This window comes from Vespula vulgaris, chromosome 2 (genome assembly GCF_905475345.1).
Source record: "Vespula vulgaris chromosome 2, iyVesVulg1.1, whole genome shotgun sequence".
Classification (NCBI taxonomy): Eukaryota; Metazoa; Arthropoda; class Insecta; order Hymenoptera; family Vespidae; genus Vespula; species Vespula vulgaris.
Window position 1 is genome coordinate 15,392,444 of NC_066587.1, and position 22,347 is coordinate 15,414,790.

The following is a 22,347-nucleotide window of genomic DNA, read 5'->3' on the forward strand; positions in this document are numbered from 1 at the left end:
AAAACTTGTCTTTAAAAAAAAGAAAAAGAAATGTATGCAGGATAGAAAGTAGAATCGAATACAATTTTGAGAGAAGTTATATATCTTTGAATTCTTATCGTATTGACGACATGAATTTAAATGGCTTTTGAAGAAATAGCAGAGATTACCGAAATCGCGAAAAAAGTCATTTGTACTATAAATTATATGATTGTGATCGGTACTTTCATTTCGCTTACGTCACTCTTACAATATAATCATCTGTTAAAATATTTTTCTTGATGTAATATTAACAAAGATCTTTAATGTCGTGTTCGTAGAAAAACGATGATTCAATTTATCTGTTCGTAAACATTTGTAAATAAATTGTATTCCATTTTCTACTTGCGAGTATATTATAACATACTGCTTATAAAATCTCTTAAAAATTGATACATAAGAAATAAAATGTATAAACTTTTTTTAAATCATATATAATTTAAACATTTCTTTTCGATCTAAACGTTCTAAAAACGATATAAATTTAATTACGTATAAAACAGTATTTAGAATTACTCAGCAATTTAGAACAATTTCAAGAGAAACGAACGACTAATCACGTTCGTTCGATTTGACACCCACCGTAACGTTCCTATTCGAATTGTGTGACAGTATCATTACGAATCTCGCAATGATCGCGTTGAGGTAGACGTTACGCGTACGCGTAGCGTTACGTTCAGTCGATCCGCTCATTACGTTTCATTTGTCTCGAGCCCATGAGCGCCATTTATGCGCGGCAGGCATCATTAACCCTTTTAGTGCCGGATGAGTGAGCTATCGATCGTTCGTACGAATCGTACGGATTCGATATATATTTCTGCTATCGTACCCAACCATTTACACGCTCGCGATACGATCGTGCATCGTAACATTTCCAACGTCGTAACGTTATCTCTTTCTCTCTCTCTCTCTCTCTCTCTCTCTTTCTCTCTTTCTCTCCCCCTGTCTCTTTTTCTCACCCTTTGAAACATTTCAAATGAAATAAAGAGAGAAAGATAGCAAGCGAACAGTACCGAAAACCAAGCGACATTGATCGTTCAAACGAAAGGGATACTAGGAGTTGTCTGTCCTCTTGTTTACTATTGCATGACGTAACGCGAATAAAACGAGAAGATGAAAAGAGAATTATTGTTTACGTATTTTCCCCTCTTTTTTTTCTTTCTTATCATTAACTACCTAATCTCTCTCGATACATTAGAAGAAAAGATATTCATACGATATCTAATACATCAGCTTTAAATAATTAAATATTGCTTCATCTGAATCTCGATAATAGCTTTCTCAATTTTCAATAGCTTCGATAAGAGCACGTAGATTGACGTTCGAATTTGTAAATATACGAGAGCTTCATAATTTATTTGGAAGCTTTCATTTAATCTTCCTACGTAGTATTAATTAAAGAATGTCCTCGTACCACCCACATATCGATCGATTTATTTTATTCCCGTTACGATTCGAGAACATCCTGCTACCATCTAACACTTCTCCCAGAAACATCTTGTATTATTTTACCGTCGACCATTTTGATTCCAATAGAATTATTTCGTTCCGTTTACAACTTCGAGTTTATCGTCGGTTGATAATTTTACTTATATTTGTCTTTGTAAAATAAATTCACGCGTAAATTGAGCGTTGTTAAAACGTTATAAATTCTAAGCACACGATTAAAATTTAATTCGTTTGTGTAACTTATATCGTCTCCAAATGATACGTATAAAATATCAAAGTTGAACTGTTAAATCGTATTACGTAGACGTATGTATATACTCCTAGCAAATATGTATTTATATTACGTAAGAGTTACGTTAAATATAATAAAATAACGTGAACAGAGATAATGTACATATTTAAAAGAGATTTTAAAATATATTCATTTTGTAGCATATATATATGAACGGGTGATCGGTAAAATACAATGTACGCCATTTAACTTCACATGTTAATGATTTATTAACTTATTTTCACATACAATAGTATTATGCGTGAACGATCAAACATTGTATAAACAAAATTTACAAAATAAAGTATAAGTCTTTACAGCTAAAAGCTACTAGTAGTAGTGGATCACATAGCTTCATACTTTTTCTCGAATCGACAAATATTGTCGCACCCGAGCCTATCCATTTTTTTTTTTATTTTATGCTCTATCTCTCATGTGTATATATATATTTATATATATATTTATTTATTCATTTATTTATTTATTTATTCATTCATTCATTCATTTATATATATTTATATATTTATATATTTATATATTTATATTTGTATTTATATATTTATATTCATATTTATATATATAAATATTATGCCAAATATTATTAAATAAGGTAGCTTTGCTAACTTTCTCCCTAGAATCGGGGAAGGGTGGGAATTCATAGTACATATGTATATTACACTCATTTAGATTTAACGGCCCTTCTATCTTGTAAATATAAAATTATCATCTCTTAGTATAATACCACTGACAATTGATATAATATGTATAATATTAATATTTATATTATACACCGAAAGTACACTCGTCGCGGTCTTAAATTTGTTTATTTATTAACGCAATCACGGTAAGTCGTTTTGTTTTACGAGTTTGACCAAGCTCTCTGTCTCTTCTTGGTATCTTTTCCGATTAGATATTCCATTTACCACAGAAAGGATATCTTTTTTCTTTCTCTCGCTTTCCTCTCTTTCTCTCTCTCTCTCTCTCTCTCTCTCTCTCTCTCTTTTTCTCTATACCTGTACATTTTACGCACGTTTCTCTCGTTTTTCTTTATATTTCTCTCAAAACTCAACAAGCGAACGAAACGCTCCGTAAATATTCTACCTTTTCATAAATAATAATAGCAATAAATATTCGCCGAAAAAACTCGTCGATTTCTCTAACTCGCGTACCGAATAATTACTATCGTTATATAGCGCTCCGAAAAAATTGATCTCTCTTTTCTTTTATCACGGTTTATTTCGCTCCCTTTCTCTCTCGCAATTTATTTTTTCTCTGTATTTTTCGTCTAACTCATAATTAATTCGTGAACAATCTTTAGACGAATCGCTACATAGCCAAAGATGCAACGTAACGCAAACGTAGACGACTTTCGAGATATTAACAACATAGGCCATATTTTCTTTTTTTTTCTTCCCTCGTTCTTTCACGTTTCTTTTCTATTCTTAATTTCTTTTCTCTTTTTTTTTCCTTTTTTTTATTTTTTACAAAATGTTCTCTCGAAACTCGTAAAGCTTCCTGCTAAACACGTAATTATCCAATCACATAAATCCTCTTTCTTTTATCCATCTTTTCATCCTTTCTTTCTACTTTCTTTCTTTCTTTCTTTTTCTTTCTCTTTATCTTAGTAAAACGCACCAACTTCGATTTTCAATAATGCGTAAATCGACCAGCCGTTGTACGGCGTGATTGCTGATTAATTACCATTAATTATTTAATAAGGCGTATTTATATATCTATTTACAGTATTGAAAATATACAAAGGACATCGGCACTACAGTATATATTCTCGAATTTAAGACGTTTGATTCTTGAGTATATGTTTACTGAGGTAAGTCTTTACTGATTCTTTTTTTTAAATTACGTTTTCCCATCGGCGTTTCGTATTCTCTCTTTCTCTCCTCCACTTTCTTTCCCTTTCATCCTTTTTCTTTTCTCTTCTTCTTTCTTTCTTTTTTCTTTTTTTTGAATACTCTACGAAGGGAAAAAAGCAATCAAAATTGATTTATATCAGTCGCATCGATGGTCGTCCGATTGAAAAAAAAAAAAAAAAAATAGAAAAGAAAAAATGTTGAGGGAGGACTAAATATGTTCTCTCTCCATTATTTCGCATTATGCGAGTCATTCGAGATGATTAGAGCGAAAGGGATTATTAAGAGCGATAAAGATAAGAATTTGTCTTATTCTTAAAACGGTCCCATTGCGACTACAGCGATACCAGCCATTTACATTATATATGTTTCTTCTTCTTCTTCTTCTTCTTTTATTTTTATTCTTATTCTTATTCTTTTTCATTTTCTCATCTCATTTTCTTTTTCTACTTTTTTAATACAATGTGCAAAACGCTTAGAGACTTTTGAAAATCGTTGTCGAGATCGGTGATATGTGTTTCGCCACGTATCGAAATCAGACGCACGAGCTTTACGAGGTCACGACAAAAATCGTGAGTTTCTTCTTTTAAACTCGCCTCTTTTTATTTCTTTACTCTTCTTTTTTTGTCCCTCATTCTTTTTTCTTTCTTATTCTCTTTCTTTTTTATCTCTCTCTCTCTCTCTCTCTCTCTCTCTTCCTGTTTCTCTCTCTTTTTTGATATCGTCTAAAATTTCTACGAACCGAACTGTACGGTTAGTGTGCGTGACAGCAAAAGGTCGAAATCTAAGGTACCAGGTAAACGAGACGAAATCTATGCTTCTTGAAAGACTCCATGTACATGCGATATCGCAAATTTTTGATTTGCTCTGATATAATACTTCCTTATTTTTAAGGAGACACTTTATCCGATAAAGAAAGCAAATATGTATATGTATATAAATATATATATATATATATATATATATATATATATATATATATATATATAAATATGAACCATATATACATATATAAATGTGTGTATGTATGTATTTATGTATATGGTATAAAGCTTCATTTCGAATAATCGACATCACTTTTCATGTTTTCGAATCTCTTATGAGAAATCGAATCAAACCTTGCTATTTTCGTCTGTGTTCGCTTTATATTTCTTTTTTCTTTACGCTCGCATCTTTTTTGCTATCTGAAAAATTCGCTGTGACATCTCTCTCTCTTTCTTTCTTTCTCAGTGTGATTATCATCGACATATTTACAAGCACAATATATGTATATATATGTATATATATATATATATATACATCGCTAGAAAATTGTTACAGACCCGTTTCATATTTTATGTTAATTATGTTGCGGACACGGTATGCAAAGTTATGTGTTTGTCGATTTTAAAAGAAACTCACGGATAATAATGTATGAAAGACATGAATTGAAAATCGCGCGACAGTTTTCTTTTTTATTTATTTTTTTTTATTTTTCCATTTTTGATACTTGCATCTCCTTTATTGTCTATCGTATGTTCAATCGCGACGAACTCTTCTCTTATTTTCTTTTTTTTTTTTCTTTTTAATACTACATCTAACCAAATATTCCTGCGAGATATACTCAAAATCTTCCTTCCCTTGCTAGCTATATAACGTACGTTAATTACACAACTTATATAAATTTTTCATAGTAACATGTTTTTTTTATGTTTTTTTTTGTTCTTTTTTTTGTATTTTTTCTTTTTTACGGTAGATACTTCGACGATCAATGACCACGAGTGATAAAAATTTCTAAGCAAATATCCGAGAACTTTTTTCACGTTTAATTATCTAAAATGCTCCCGACAATTAATCCTTCCATATTATAATCATTCCATGTAAAATGCGATCAACGAGTTAAGGTACACCATTAAAAGCGAATTCAATATCTCCTTCGTTTGTTCCGATTAATTAAAAAACTTAAATACAATACTTTCTTCGTAATAACGTCCAGTCGGTGACGCGTATCGCTCTTTTCTATATATACAAATCCGATTAACGGAGTATGTACTTAATCGTATTTATAAAATTATTATGCCGAGATTTAAAATATTTTTCACGAACCATCCTTCCGTTAGTTAAAATGGTCGAACATGTCGAATCAATATTTATAATAATGGTGTACAACGCGAGGTCGTATCATTAAAACGATCCTTTCCGCCTACGCTTGCGTCTAAATATACATAGATAGCTTTTTAATAAAACTGATAGCTCGTATACTATTTCCTTGCTATAGATGTACATACACGCATTGATATCGATCGGTAAAATAGTATTCGAGAGTTTTACGCATTGTATTCGAAATATTCTTATCGTTAAGGATAACAATCTTTTTTGTACGTAAAAATTTCAATTCAGAGTGATTCGATGAAAGTATCGCTAAAATCTTCGTCGATCGTAAGCGTAAGTCGGAAAGGCAATAATATTGTAATTATCGAAATTTGTTTTTTTTTTCTTATTTTGTTCTCTTTTTTTCCTTTTTCATTTCTTTTCTTTCATTGTTATTCTTGGAACCTTGCCGAGAGGAAAGTATTCATATTTATATTGTAAACAATATTCGACGGAAATTCGCCTATATCCGTTTCATATACGATTTTATCGTTTGGAATAAAAAGGACATTCTATGTACAAGCGCACGTATATACGTATAAGTATATACTATATCTATGATATATACACGCTCAGAATTTTAGGATGGGAAAGTCCGTAAAAAGAAAAGAGTCTACGGGCTTTTCATTGTTATCAATCCATAAGTCATTAATTCATTGTTTTAAGTAATCGTGAAACGTCGGATATAGGCCAGTCGTACGTCGGCCATTGATTTTCGTACGACGGTAGAGACATACATACATATTGTTCCGATCACGCGAATACATTGTGTGCATTTGTTTCTCTTTTTTCTTTTTTTTTTTTTTTGCTTTCACGTAAAAACGATTTTCACCATAAACTAGCACCATTGGAATAATAATAATTCGCGATTAATCGAACGATGAATTTAATCTTTTGTCCAAAGTTGAAATTGATCTCATTATACCGGTGAACGTCGCAAGATCGTAACGAGCGAGATCTTTGATCGTTAGTTTCGTAGTCGTTGTAACGAACGAACGAACAGGAAGTAACGATCAATTATGCGAGTGGACGTCGATGAAAAGCCGAGAGCTCGGTAGCCGTAGACACGCCTGATATAAAAAGTGTCCCCATGCTGCCATTAGAGATTAGTTCTCCTTTCTCACGGCTCGTTACTTTGATTCCGATCACTCTGATTCTCATCTCCCCACTTCATATCATTCTTTCTCTCTCTCTCTTTCTCTTGATTATATCGACATAAAACTTTTCTTCGTTCGTTTTTCTTAGACTAGTTAGGCTTTTCCCGATGACTTTTGCACGCAAAGGGAAAGGAAAAGAAAAGAGGTTACGTCTTGTAGAAAAGGTAGAATGAGGAATGAGAAACGTCGGATTATTATATAGACGATCGCCTATACAAATGCGGTAACGATTAATCTCCCTTTACTCTGGAACGAGTGACAGCCGACAAAGGGAATACTTTTATCAGCGATCAATCGCAACGTGGAACAACTGAGAAATTCTTAATTGAAGGGTATCGACAAGAAGCGAACGACGTCAAGGTAGGTATGCGTGTCTCGATTTTTCGTTTCAAAGAAACGCGATCGGGAGAACGTGTTCTTCGATGCTAATCAATCGTAAAGGAGCTTTCAGGACTCTAGACGGAATAAATAAGGAGTAAGAGGAACGAAGAAAATTCAAAGATTTTTCTCTTCGGGGCCGATTAAAAGGAGGAATGGATAATTATAAGAAACAGCTTTGTGCCATTTATATCGTTCGATATTCGAATTAATCGATTTTTCCTATTTCCGAATTATTCTGATCTACGATAGGCGAATAAGTTGTTATAAGTGAATTATCATCGACATTGCTTTTGATCGGCTTTTCCATTATCCAAACTTGCTCCCATTGATCTCTTGGACGATCTCTTAGAGACGGCATTGCCAGCAGGACTTCTCGTGGTCGTGGTCGGACTCGAAGAAACCTTCGATGATCTTCTTACCGCTGATGCCGTCTTCTCTCGATGATGCGACGATTCGCTTATCTTGTCCAGTTCCGCCATAGCCTCTTGTATCGCATTTTCCAATTGCATATTCAATTTACGACTTCTAAAAAACACAAGGGTCAAGCATAAAATCGTAAAGTTAATCGAGTAATAGGCCTTGGAATGCCGCTTCGATCGGCATACGATTAAATAAAATTATATGATAATAATAATGATAATGATAATGATAATAATAATGATAATAATAATAATAATAATAATAATAATAATAATTAATAATAAAAATAATAAGAATAATATGATCGGTGTATCAAGCAAAAGCGAAACGAAAATCTAAACGTGCTACGAAAAGGGTAGAAACAATCGCCGTTAAGAAAAAGATATATGTATAGCAAAATAGTAATACATATATAATTTCGTTTCTTATAGTTTTCCAAATATTTTATCGTTACTTTTTTTAAACGATTCGATCTTAATTCATCGTTCCTCGTAGATTTCGTTCGTTGCGCTTACGATAATAAAAACTGCGAGAACACGTAAAAGAAATCGATTTATATTATATGAGTTAATTGGCTGTTGGTTTGCTAATGAATATTGCTGTATGTTTACGATCGTTTCACGTAATCATTTTTAATTTATCAAACATTCTTCTCTTTTCGCATGGAAAGAAAAATGCGTTCCTTTTTTTTTTTTGTTCTTTTTCTTTAAGTAGCACAAGTCGATAAAAATCAGCAACCACGTACAGCAATCTACTTTCATACCGATGAAATTGTCTGCTAAGGACAAAAGTTTCTTTGGAAAACAATTTGTTATATAGATGAGATTTTGTAAAAAAGACTCGATCTCTTTGTCAGAGATCTGATAAAGGTCGAATCAAACTCACTTCCGAAATTTTTTTCGGGCACGATGGTGTGCCTCGAGGCCTTCGGAGAGCGACTTGAGGGCCTTGACATCGACTTGGGTGAGAGTGCCCCCTCCCCCGTACCAACGGACCCCAACTGTCATCGTGCCCGGTGGACCCAAGGACTCGACTTTACCCGGCCAAGCGGGACTCCCCCTTGCTGCACCCCACACGAGTTCACCCACTTCCAGTTTCCATTGCTTTTTCTCCTCCACCTTTGTCTCGGCTACTGAGGATTCCAAAGAACGATCCTTTGTTTTTCTTTTTCTTATTATCTTTATCTACTTTTCATTCTGTATAAACGGGGCTCGTGGCTCGTTTCATATTATACATGGTGCGAGAGGAATTATTATCGAGATATTGGAAGGAAGACAAATTTTTTTCCTTAAATTGGATTTGTGCAGACTATTGAAATGTTGACTATTCGGACACTTGTTGCAAGCTCGTACATATTTAGTTTATGAAGTAATCTTAACTCTTTGCACTTGACATTTTTTTTTATAACATTATCGATCGTTCGAAATAATTTTAACATATCATAAAGAAATTGACAAATAAATGTTAAAGGACAATGGATATTATTTGGATATAAATAACGTTTTGTTTGATATTAATAGCAATATATAGTTCATTGTAAATTATTTGTTATCGAAAGTTTAATTATTTCTGTGTTTTTTTTTTCTTTTCTTTTTTGTTTATACTCGAGCGCAAAGAGAAAAAAAGCCTGATATTTTGAGACTACAATATATTATAAATTATCATAATGCATGATAACTATTATAATGTTTTGTGATTTTGAAGATTATTTTAGACGTAATTAAATAAATATCAAACGAGTTTACAGAGTCCTTCGCCATTTGGATGTTAATTGTTGTTTCAGATGTGCAGCGCAAAACAACGTAACGCTTAATTATGATTGCGGTGCATGTCACAGAAAAATTAGTCCCGTAGCTCGTACTGCCTTGGTGAATTGTTAGAATTTTACAACTACGTCTTTTACATCGAGCCGTACATTTGTCCATCCTCCGAAATGTGCTTCTTGCTTCGCGCGTGTGCTCGTTAAAAATAATTAGTTGCATCATTCACTGATGATAAGGCGAAATCAGAAGTGGGATAAAATATATCGGGTTGTTCGTGTGAGCACATGCAAGTGATTCTATTTGTATTTTGTGTTAAATCTTTGTTAAGAAAAAAAAAAACTTCTTCATTTTAATTACTTGAAAAATAATTATTGATATAAAATATACTCGATTCTCGATTGGAATTATTTTAAATTAAAATTAGAACTTTAAAGGACTGAGTCAAATCAAAATTTAAAAAATGTAATCCGACAAATCCAAATCTTGTCATTATTATAACCCTCATATGAACGTATTTAAATAAAATTCCTATGACGCGATTGAAATTCGATGAAATTTTTTAAAAGCCGGATTTGTTATAGAATTTGTCAATATTTCACCCACGACGTATTGCGCGCATGCCATAGCAATTATGTACAAAAATTATGTGAGGATGAATATATACAGGTAACGCCGTAAATCGATGAGCCACACCCCCTACAAAGTGAACTTATATGTGATTGAAGCCCCCTGGCCACACAATTCGATGTGATTGCGAGAATATGATATTAACAAACCTGACAGCCAATTAGTAAACGCAACGAAACTTTGACGTATATTATTTACATATAACAAGTAACATTGTTATTTTATGTATTTTACAAATCTAATACGCGAACAATAAATGAAATCCGTTTAGTACTGACGTCACTTACCTGTTCCGTAAACATTCGTGCGAATGTAATTAATGATAAAGCAGCTTTATGACGAAATGTTATTTGTTTGTTTTCTCTCGGTTCTCTACTTACGCACGCGATATCGAATTACGTGCGTAAATAAGTAACTAAGTATATATGGATTTCGTTTTTTTTTCTTTTTTTTTTATATACCGTAGGATAAAAGAAAGATAAATGGCCGTTAAAAGTTACAATCGTGAATACAAAATGAAGAACTTACAAACACCTCCAAGCGATTACAAAAGCAATTTACCATGCAGCGAATAAGCGTACCACATGAATACGCGTATTATGCTAAACATGCACAAGCAAAGAAAGACCGTCATCGTTCATGCAAATATCAATGCAAATGTGAGTTTGAAGAGCGTCTTATAGTACACATCGCGTGGCATTTCATAATCAAATATACTCAAATCAAAGAGGCACAACCGATAATAACATTCCCCTCGTACCAAATTTTTTCGTACGTTTTGTAATGTGAAAATCAATTTTGCAATAATCACGTCCACGTGCTTATTAAAAAGTGACATATCATTAAGAATATTTTTAAGAGCTCGTAGAAAAGATTGAAATAGATTAACGAGTATTATAATAAATATTCAAGATCTACAGAAAAATTTACATTGCCTTGTTTGCGCTAGTATTTTTAAAAGAAGTATTCCAGCATGTAGAGGAATTTTCAAAAAAAAAAAAAATAAGGACGTTTCGACAGAAAAATTATTAAAACGAATGCGTCCTTTTTAAAACTTATCGTACTCGAAAAGTTTCTGCAAGAATACTTCCTTTCACGAAAGAAAATTAATCTAGCTATTGACGTTTAATTAAGATCTAATTGTACCGTACAAAATACTGACCATCTTGGTCTTCATGCAGGGTGGAATGCATCGAATGGATGGACTCCAGCTTTCGCTTGATTCCTCGGCCGAGGGCATGTTCCCTGCCCTCGCACCTCACCGTGCTCACCACACCTTCCGCTTGCTTCAACGTCTCTGACGTATAGATCTGTCAAATACAACTCGATCAACTCAGGCACAAGCTTACCAACCGCATGCTAATATCATATCAATAATAACACTTCCAACTAATATTCGCATTAAACCATGTGTTTTGTTTCTCTTTTCAGCAATAGCGTCATCATTCTTTCGAATCGACCGAGCATTGATAAGAAAGCACACGAATATCAGATCACCCGGATCTCTCTTCAACATTTTGTTGTTTTATCGTTAAAACTCGTTATCGTTACTCGAGAAGCTCTTTAAAAATCAATAAAGACATAGGCAACGTAAAATCTAACGTAGAACAGTCACAAACTTAAATAGCACCGCGCTTACGAATAAAACGAGTAAGAAGGTGGCACGTTTGATCGTCATTCTTTCATTTTGGCATGCAAACAAGAGCGATACGAGATAAACAAACTCAAACTTTTTAACGCATGCTCATTGCAAGATTTTTTTTTCGTCACAAGGTATGTATGTGTGTATATATATATATACACATACGTGTGTATATATATATACGCATATATATATATATTATATCATTCGATTATCAGAAGGATATTGTTCAGCAAAAGATTTATTTCTTCTCATTATAAAGAACCATGGATCTTTTCGAATAATCCACTAGCACACGGTTAATAATACGCTTACATTATTGCAATGTATTTACGTTTTAAATAATAACGCTATAGATGATCGAGCATATATGCTCCGCGTCGCAAAGAAAAAAAAAAGACGCGCATAAAAAGTAAAAGTAACGTTAGATACAAATTAATTACAAACTTAATGTTAGCGATTTATGATGGGTTCGCAATGAGTGTTTCGCCATTTATCCGCGGCTGCCACTGTGGAACCTATTTCTCTTAATATACAAATTCAATAAAGTTAATCGATCGACCGTACGAAAGAAAGATGCTATTCCTCCAGCGAGGAATCACTCTCCTCCCCATCGTCACCCTCTTGGGCATATGCAAGTTGACTGTAAACGTAAGGATTTATATACGCCTGTTTGTTTGGTGAATAATTTACGACAGCAATGCCACTAGGGTCAGACCTATAATTATATAAATGAGGATAAAGACCGGGTGCGGCGATACCTACGCCAATAAATTTTTGACAGGCAACATTTTGGGGACAATAGGGAATATTTTCTCGTTCCGAAGTTTTATCTTCGGAATTTTGATCGCTATCTTCTTCGACGATATTATGTTGAAGTTCAAGATCGCAAGACTTAGGATCGAATTTATTCGCGTGAGGTAGCATAGTATAATGAGCATGATCTGGCACTAAGGCTTGCTGCCGATACACGTTCGTATTAGGCACGTAATGATGACTATGATAGAGGATCGGTTGATAATGCGCTTGTCCTACAACAGGCAACGGATTATTGACATCGATCTCTTGATGAGAGATATCCGTTATTTCTTTAGGGACGCTCAGCTGATCCTCCAGTGGAGAGTGGTCCATTGTGTCTGAATAAATGGAATGATTTGGTGATGATGTGTCCATATGCTCCTGTGAGTCAGCGTATGTGTTTTCTGCGTGTGTCGTATCGGCTGGCTGATGCATGTCTATTAGAGCTAGATGACGGTTACCCTGTTCTACATGGGTACCAACCTGGATCCCAGTAGTCACCGTCGATTCCACGTAAGTCTTCCCGTGAAGATTGGGTTGACTTAGTGTGATCTCTTTCGTGGTAACACCCTGAATCCTCCAATCTTCTGACGCCATCGTGATGTCACCAGAATCAGGTTCGCTGCTTGACACGCAATGAACCATGGGCTAAAACCATACGATTAAAAAATTCGACTTCGCGCTCACTTAAATTAGTCCTTTAAAAGTAATAAGAAAAACGAATGTACGACTACAAAAGGAATAATTATTACTACGTATCGTAATGTATTATATCTAATAATGCATTATGCGCATTGCTTCTTATATTACCGTAGATGAAGAATGCTGTCTGGCACTGATCGGTGGCGCGGGAGAAGCTGCTCCGTGCGTTGTCGTGTCGACAGCCGGACTGTTTGACCGCTGACTATTTCCTGGACTATGCGTGGTCGTATCTGGTGGAGAACCCTGTCTCATCATCGCCGCCTGTACTATATTTGCCTGATTACCAGCTGTTTGAGTCGATACGGAATGCCTCGCCATCAACGGACTGTGTTGATCGATTTGCTGTCCCGTTTTCTCGACAACGGAAGTACTGCTACTAGCAAGAACATACTGCTGTTGTTCCATGCTTTGATCAGAGGTAGGAGAATTAATGCTATTTTTTGGAGAAGATGGCGGTTTTCCTGAGATCATGCCCGAACTTAGAATATATGGCTGATTGTGATCGAGATTTAAAGCTGGATCAACGGCCCCTGCATTGTTCGAAGGCGCTGCCTGAAAATTTGGTATCTGATTGTTCGATACCATAGTGGTTTGTTGTTGAACGATCGTTGTGTTTTGCTGAACGAAAGTTGTGTTCTGTTGATTCGGTGCTGATGAAACGGCAATATTTTGGGTGGTCCCGCAAGGTACCATCAACGTTTGGCCGTTCATTTGTATAAATTCCTGTTGGCCCTGCATATTGGGTGGCCTAACCTGAGACGTATTAAATGTCACCTGCTGATTGGGACTAACATTGGCCACTATTGGACTCAATTGATTCCCAAAAGACGTCGTTCCGTTTACTAGAAATTGACCACTATTGGGAGACAGGAACTGTGCACCAGGACTGTGCTGTTGAATGATTTTGCTGCCAGTTGCTTGCGGTGCTCTGATCACCATCCCAGCCGGTCCAGCTGCCAAAATACTTTGACTCGGACTAAATATCCCGCTATGACTTTGCACCGGCGTAAGGACGTTCTGACCGTTTACATTTTGTATTTGTAGCTGCATTCCTATATTTCCAGTATCTTGCAACAAAGTTGCAGTACCGTCGGCAGACATGACCATACTTCCTATTCCAGGCACGATAAATTGTTGGATGGTAGGGAAATTCTGTACCATTCCAGCTGCTCCATTCAACAAATTAACCGGTTGCAAAAGATTTATTTGTTGAGCAGGTTGAGGATTTGTAATAATCTGTTGAGTGTTAAATTGCGCGGACGTTGCACCAGTTTGACCATTCATGACCAATTGAGCGGGTGCACCGCCTTTGCCAGGAACAATTGTAAGGGCCTGCAACATCGGCCCACCTATGCTCTGTGTTTGGAAATTTTGCTGTGCAAAATTCGATTGCGATTGCATAAGCATACCCGCATTTTGTTGAGACGAAGCAATGTGAAGCATCGACGCTACGGTTTGAGGATTGGTCTTTCGTTTTTTGTACGCTTTCTTTTTACTCAGCGCGGATTCGGGTGAAAGTAGAGCCGGTTGACGGTTCACGATACCCTGATTTGTACTCACGTTCCTCGTCACATCTTGATTTGCGTCTAAGATGGACTGAGCATTTTGTATAACGTTCCCGGTAGCAACCGTGAGATGAGGTATTTGTACATTTTGTCCAATACTGTCCATCGTCATAACACCGGGTTGAATAAGAACCGGTGTTTGTATAGCATTAACCAAAACCGTCGGTTGTCCTATCACTTGCTGAGCTACACCAACTGCCGGTATAACTTGACTAACTGCTCCAGTTACACTAGTGACCATCGGCGAAACGGATAACGGTGGCATTGAATTCGCATTAGAAATGATTTTTGGGGGTGGCGGTGCCATCACGCCATTAATAGCAGACCCAGTGCTTGCCATTATGAGCTGTCCACCACTGGACACTAAGATATGCCCGGGTGGCAAAGTAGATCCGGTTGGATGCTTCAGTATACCACCAGATGTAAGAACATTGTGAACTTGAACGTTCGATTGCGGATGTTGCTGTTGCTGAGCATGCTGTTGCTGTTGTTGCTGCTGCTGTTGTTGTTGCTGTTGTTGTTGTTGTTGTTGCTGTTGTTGTTGCTGTTGTTGTTGCTGCTGCTGTTGATGCTGCTGCTGTTGTTGTTGTTGCTGTTGTTGATGCTGCTGTTGTTGTTGCTGATGTTGCTGTTGTTGAGTCTGTGGCATTGGTGAATTAGTTGTCGCTTGAGGTACCTGAATACTACTTACTACACTCTGAACCATCTCCAATGGTGACTTCGATACTGTGATCGTCGACGATTGACTAGGTGTAAGGGGAATCGAATGCGGATGATGCGCCGTTGTCGACGTCGCTGTTACATTCACGAGAGCGGGCGGTGCCGTCGTTGGCTGCTGAGGTTTATTGGAAAGAATGTTTAAAATAGCGGGGTTAGGCATCCCCAAGGGCGTATTTATAGATACGGTCGCCGTATTCGCTCTTCCAGCAAGCACAGACGTAATTGTATTACTACTAACCGTATGTCCGCTTGCCATAGTCGTTATCACGGACGACGTACTGGTAAAAGAATTTAATGGTATCCTTGAAACTGTATTCACTGTATGTGGATGTGGTTGATAACCATCTAGCGATAGCTGTCTCGTACTGACAGCCTGTCTTTTTGGTAGCTGAGACGTTATATTGTCCATAGGCGTAGAATATGTTTGAGAAGGAGATGTACTTGGTGAAATAGCGCTGGGATTATTTGCGACTGAACACGACATTTCCAAGTGCTGTTCCAAACTGTTATTAGACGATGATTGCGAAGGCTGCGGTGCCTGAGGAGTTAACGGTTGAGTTGCAAACTGATTCGACGAAGATGGATGAGAATGCGGAGTTAAAGGTTGAGATGGCAATTGACCAGACGACGATGCAAGGGAATGGGGCGTCGGTGGTTGCGAATAACTATGCGGGGTCGATGGTTGGGACGAGGTTAAACTCTGTGGTGTCGCTGGTTGAGATATTCCAGGTGTCGAGGAAGCGGGGACATCCGAATTGGCTGGACTATTTGTACCGATCGGTGAACCGTGACTAGTACTAACAGTGCCTCCTTGAATAGGTCTTGAATCAATTTGTTGTTGACTCCCTTGATATTTCTCACCAAACGTCGACGATGTAACAGGATCCTCGCGTTGATCAGAATGCAATACGTATTGTCGATGTAATTGCTGTTTGTTATATTGATCTTGAACGAAGGATTGATTGTCACCACTGCTAACACAGCCATGGCAAGGGCTACCGTCGGAATCGATGGCACCGTTACTAGACGTCGGCGTCATACTGCTGTGCACCACTACTGGCGAAGTGGCATGATTTTTCACAGAATTAAATGTTGTACTTGAAGGACTGGCAGCAGAGGAAGGCTTTGGTTGTGCAAGATAGGGATTACTTGCTGTATGAGTACTGTGATTCGTTTGTTGTACTTTCGGGCTATTCAATATGGCCACTTGAGTGTTATTAACGCCAGTTTGCCGCGATATAGTACTATTTAGTAAAGCGGTTTGCTGTGCTAAATAACCACTAGGATCCTCTAAAAATGAGGGGCCACTGCTGTTAACCGTGGAACCGATTTGATCGCTATTCTGTTGCGCTTTATCATTAAATTCGTCAATTGGACTTGGTATCGGCTGATCAAGACCATTATTACTCCTTATATCCGATGCACCATGCTGACGCTGTTTTTTCATCATACTCTTACTTGACTTAGCTTTTTTCCTCGCTACCTCGTCTGTCCAGGTTGACGTCTGTGGAATGTGATGATGGAGAGGAGGAACACGATCAAAAGAATTGCAAGTGATATTTTGGACCGTAGTTAATGAAGACTGATTAGTCGTGACAACCGTACGATTTTGTTGCCACGGGGGTGTTCTCGTGTTAAAATGTATATTTCCTGCTTGTCCGCTAGTTGGTCCCATACCCGATTGTACTTCTGTAGCATGGTTAATAGTTGGACTTCTTCCCGCGTGGCTGACTAAAGTGTATTGTTGTTGATGACCAAATTTGGCTTCCACAGTCGATATCTTCTGAGTATCAAAGTTTCTCGCTGGATACTGAACTTGGCCTTGCGTATACATTCGTTGTGCATTTTCGTGAGGATTATTTGACAGATTTCCATTCTCAACGATTTGATGCCGTTGCAAATTATGATTATGCATCAACAGCTGTTGTTGCTGTTGCTGTTGTTGTTGCTGCTGTTGCATTTGCTTAGCACTTAAATCATCTTCCGTAGCTGATTGCGTACGACCATGTCTATTTTGCATATCGGAAGGATTGATTCCACTCATAACGGACCCGCCGTTAGATTGCTGTATAATATCCATCGTATGATGAGATAATTGCTGATTAGGATACTGAGCCTGCACGCACATTTGCGACAACTGCTGTTGATGTTGCTGCTGTTGTTGTAGTTGTTGTATTTGCATTTGAAATGGATCGATAGTTTGAGTCTGCATACCATGCTGATCCTGTTGCTGTTGTTGCTGCTGTTGCTGTATCTGATGTTGATGTAGCTGGTGCTGAAGCGGATGAAGTACAGGTTGCGACATTTGCGAAGATTGTAAATGATGCACATAACCTTCTTGAGGAAGTTGTGAATTATAATTTCCTGTTTGCTGTTGATCCATTTCCGATGTTAAGTGCTGCTGTTGTGGCGGTTGCATATTGTGTTTTTGAATTTGTTGTATGTGGAGCTGTTGCTGTTGGTTCAAGTGCTGTTGTTGTTGCTGCATAACGTGCAAGGATTGTTGATTCAACTGATTTATATAATGAGGAACTTGCTGTTGCGACAATTGATTCACTACAGCGTTGGGATGTGGTTGCTGTTGTTGCTGCTGTTGCTGCTCCTGATGTTGTTGCAACAACGGCATGTGCTGCATTTGTTGATGATGAGGTAAAAGTTGCTGAGGTTGCTGTTGCTGTTGATGCTGCGATAAATGCTGCTGCATCAGTTGCTGTTGCTGTTGCTGCTGCTGTTGCTGCTGTTGCTGCTGTTGCTGTAGTAATAATTGTTGGTGCTGTTGCTGCAAAAGCTGCTGCTGTTGTTGGGTCATATTATTGAAATTAGTACTTTGCTGATTCATAATTAGCGGATTTCCCATTAGCATCCCAGGCATATTGTGCTGATTTAACCGCTGTTGAGCGTTTCGTGCCGAACTATTCACGTCGTGATTTTGAGAGGGTGAATTTAACGATTGATGGCAGATTTGTTGATTGGGTTGTTGCATCTGCAAATTAGGGATCGCGATCGGCCACACCTGCAAAGAAAAGTGCATTTGTAATAAGCCATTATTATCGCCAAAGCAATCAAAGAAGAATTATGAGCGGTATTTACCTGCGATCCATTAGGCACCGATGAACCTTGAACTCCCGACGTGGAAACAGCAGCGATAGCTCTTTCCCGTTGTGCCAGAAGTTGCGATACGGAAACTCCTGAGTACAAGCCCCCTATACCCACCAGTTTTCTCTTCTTTTTCTTGCTGAGACCATCTGCGCATACGAATTGATAACATGTTATTGCGTATTATAATTAAAATGTATCTGGAATTAAGCAAACAAGTCGATTAAATTAACAGTTAAAAAATAGAAAATCTTCACGGTTTACGAAATTATTAAAAAAAAAAGGAACGGAATAATATTTCAAAAGCTTTTTAAAAGCTTTTTATCATACGGAAACAATAATGCTGCGGGAGATAGAATGCTGCGGGGTCGCTTAAAAAATATTAAAATCAGCATTTGTATTCGTTCGTGAGAGCATCTATGCCGGAAGCTATCGACCGAGTGTACACAAGTGCCGGTAAAGTGCTATAACAGTCGTCGACACTTCGAAATTGCTGTGATTTACGAGGGCTACGATGAAGGGCGAACGAGAAGAGAGAAAAGGTAGCTTTCAACGGGGGGTCTTTTATCTGTAAAGCTACAACGGATAATTATTCTCCAGCGTGAACACCAATGGAACGGGGTTGAAGAGATAACTCGGGCCGAAGGAAACGAAGGAGAAGAAAGAGGACGAACGAGAGGTGGAAGGGGGTGCGGCTAGTAATGAATCTCTACTCCGCAGTAAGGCACCTCCTCATTCTCTCTCTTTCACCCCTACTACCTTCTCACTCTATCTCTATCTCTGTTAGTGGCGGCGGTTTAACCCGATTTTCAAGGGGACGAAGATTTGCGTAAAATCTTCCAAGCATTTTGTGGCTTCCGAGGGGGTTTCACATCAACGCGCCAATCATTCCCTTTCACCCTTATTTTCGTAGGAGTTGTAATCAACAGTGTAAGCTGTAAATCTTCCTAATGATAAGCGCAACGGAATGACTCTATTCACGATAATTTTATAATATTCAAAGAAAACATTAAAAAATATATACGAGCATAAACTGACTGAATGTCTGTAATTTACTCGGCAACACTTCAACCCAAAACGCACTCCCATGTGACTCTCGATCGTAATATCATCGAAATATATCGAGTAAAACTAAAAGATGTATAAACACATCGTTGGTATTCCACTAACTCGATTGACGGTGCACACGAAGCGACACCAAAGCGATCGAATGAGACGTGAGTTAACTGTTGACTATGGGAAGGCAAACTCACAGCATGAAAAGTAAGTTGATCGTCGTTTTCCCGACGACAACGTTCGGAAAGTCTAAGACTTTCGAGACAGCCGAGAAGCGAGTTGCCGGCGATCATTGGAGATTAGCCCGGATCAGACGTTTCGTGGTTGAGGCGTCGTTGCAGACTGAATACTCGTGATTTGAAGTGCGCTTGCGCGACAATGAGGGGCTACACAGAGCGACGAGGAGGAGAAAGAGATTGCAAGGGATTGCACGTTAGTCCGGGCAGGCGCAAGAATCACGAGCGGACAGTCGCGAGACCGCGGACTACCACCACCGTTTCGTCTCTTTTCTCATCTACTCTGGCCCGTCTCCCGTACCACGTTGATGTGTACTTCGCGTTGGTATGCGTTACTCGCTTCGTTCCCTTACTCCCCATCTCTTCGTATGAAATTAACCCTTATCAAGTCTGTGTCTACCAGCAACGACGAAGATAGGGATGCTTTCCCCACCTCGAGAGTCGTCCGGGCTTCTCCACCACCACCATCACCACCACCAGCAGTACCGCCACAACCAGCAGCATCAGCTCCATCGCCATCTCCTCCACCGTGACTACCACCACCACGCATCGCTTGTCGTTGGCAGCGAATAGAGAGCGGATTCTTTCCTCCTCCCGGGACTTATTGATCGGCCGCGCGATAAGAAGACACGAACGGCCGATTGGTCCCTTTTCCGGACATCTCGCAGGGTGCGCGTTTCCTTCTTCCATCACAATTCCGAGCTATCCTCGACATGTTATCAAGAGCAAAAGCGATAAGCGTCACAGGAGCAGATCAAAAGGATCCTTTCAATTTTCCTTTGATAGACAGAATGGAAAACGCGCGGTCGTTCTCCAGATACCTATACATATACTTATATATATATATATATATATAAAAAAATACTATCGAATAGTAGATACATTCGAGTTGCAATCTTCGCGTTAACGCTATTAAATAAAAAGCTCTAAGAATTTATCGAATGGTTTTTCCTTTTTTTCCAATCCTTCTTTTTCCTTTTCGTAAAGAAGATTTCGAAATTCTCTGTCTCTTCGAATTCATTCGTCGTCAACTAATGACGATTTTCGATAACAAACAATTTAATCTCATGTCGTTTATTAGACTCGCGAATACATCCCTCTCGGACAAAGTCCCTCGAGAATATTTGATTCCAATAATAGATGGATACAACGAATCGAGAAGGGGATCGGGCGGGTGTTGAAAGGGTTGTGGAGGTAGAGAGAGAGTGAGAGAAAGAGAGAGAGAGAAAGAGAGAGAAAGAGAGAGAATGGAAAAGTGAGAGAACCGCAAAACACACGAAACGCACGAAGCACACGATGCGTCGCTCGTGAAATCGTTCGACGTTGGGACGTCGGAGTTTAACCAGCACGCATTACGCCGACGTGAGACAGGCATGATCGATCGACGAAGAAGGGGAAAATTGTTTACGAGTGGAAATTGTTTAAGAGGGCATAAAATCGTGAACGAGCATGCGCGAGCACGCCACAAAATGGGGATGGACGACGATTCTGCTCGAGTGTATAATGCATTTCCACCACCCCATCATTGTAACGGTTTCATGACGGAATTCAATTTATATCGCCCAGTATGCTGTAATATCCTACACACCTCGAACACGATAATACCTACTACTCTTCCATGATTCGTTTATTTGGACTCTCTATTTTCTATCTACGATGTGTAATAGGTAAAACGATAGCAAATGGAATTTATGATATAAGTGTATAAAATATCAAGAGCAACCAATTCTCCCGTTCTACTTTTATACGCGTACGTTTAAAAGCTATTTTAACGTTCTCCTTGTCGACCGCTTCGTAGACGCTTTTTAATTTCACTCTATCCATTGTACGGAAAGGAGGAGAAAACTGCTGCTGCTACTGCTGCTTTGCTACTACTACTATTATTACTACTACTATTACTAGTACTTATTCGAAAGCCACGAATTAAAATAACCATTATTACGAGTTAACGAGATAAGAGAGACGAACGATGAAACGAATTCTAGGAGAAATTCATTAAAAATTTTTCACGACTTTTCATCGAACGCGAGTGCTTCCCTTACCATTCATAGTTCGATTAGAAAACTTGTTTTTTCCAGAGTGCTCAAATATATTCGTAGATATATTTTATTGTGAAAAAAAAAAGAAAGAAGTCAGATAAAAAAAAAAGGAATAATAATAACAGTAACAGTCACGATAATAGTGATAATAATGATAATAATAATAACAATAATAATAATAATAATAATAATAATAATAATAATAATAGTATTAATAATAACAATGATGATGATGATGACGATGACAATGATCATAATAATGATGATGATAATAATAATAGACAGAAAGGCGTCGTTTCTCGCGAACGTAAAAGAGGAAAATGCACGTTGTAGGTGCACGCTTGAAACACGTAGAGGTAAAAAGAGAAAAAAAAAGAGAGAAATCACAAGACCCTTTCATTTCCCGTTT

At 37.7% G+C, this 22,347-nt stretch overlaps 1 protein-coding gene and 1 long non-coding RNA gene across 9 annotated transcripts in view; one reads left to right on the forward strand and one right to left on the reverse strand.

Annotated features, from left to right (window-relative positions):
- Nucleotides 1-1,943: 1,943 nt before the first annotated feature.
- The window catches only part of LOC127073136 (nuclear receptor coactivator 6-like), a 232,039-nt gene continuing 211,635 nt past the window's right edge, over nt 1,944-22,347 (reverse strand). For 3 of the 8 annotated variants that reach the window (XM_051014253.1, XM_050988054.1, XM_050988055.1), the window contains 3 exons: nt 18,602-18,756; nt 13,335-18,524; nt 11,950-13,172 (listed from right to left, as the gene is read on the reverse strand). In XM_051014253.1, the coding sequence (XP_050870210.1) occupies nt 12,306-13,172; nt 13,335-18,524; nt 18,602-18,756 (6,212 nt within the window). In that variant the 3' untranslated portion in view covers nt 11,950-12,305. Of the gene's footprint in view, nt 7,800-8,579; nt 8,827-11,246; nt 11,395-11,949; nt 13,173-13,334; nt 18,525-18,601; nt 18,757-22,347 lie in introns of those variants that run through there. The other 5 variants (XM_051014255.1, XM_051014254.1, XM_050988053.1 and 2 more) reach the window with 5 other exon arrangements.
- On the forward strand, nt 19,943-20,834 carry LOC127061390 (uncharacterized). Its single transcript, XR_007780854.1, has 2 exons — nt 19,943-20,224; nt 20,303-20,834. It is a non-coding gene; the product is annotated as an uncharacterized LOC127061390 (long non-coding RNA).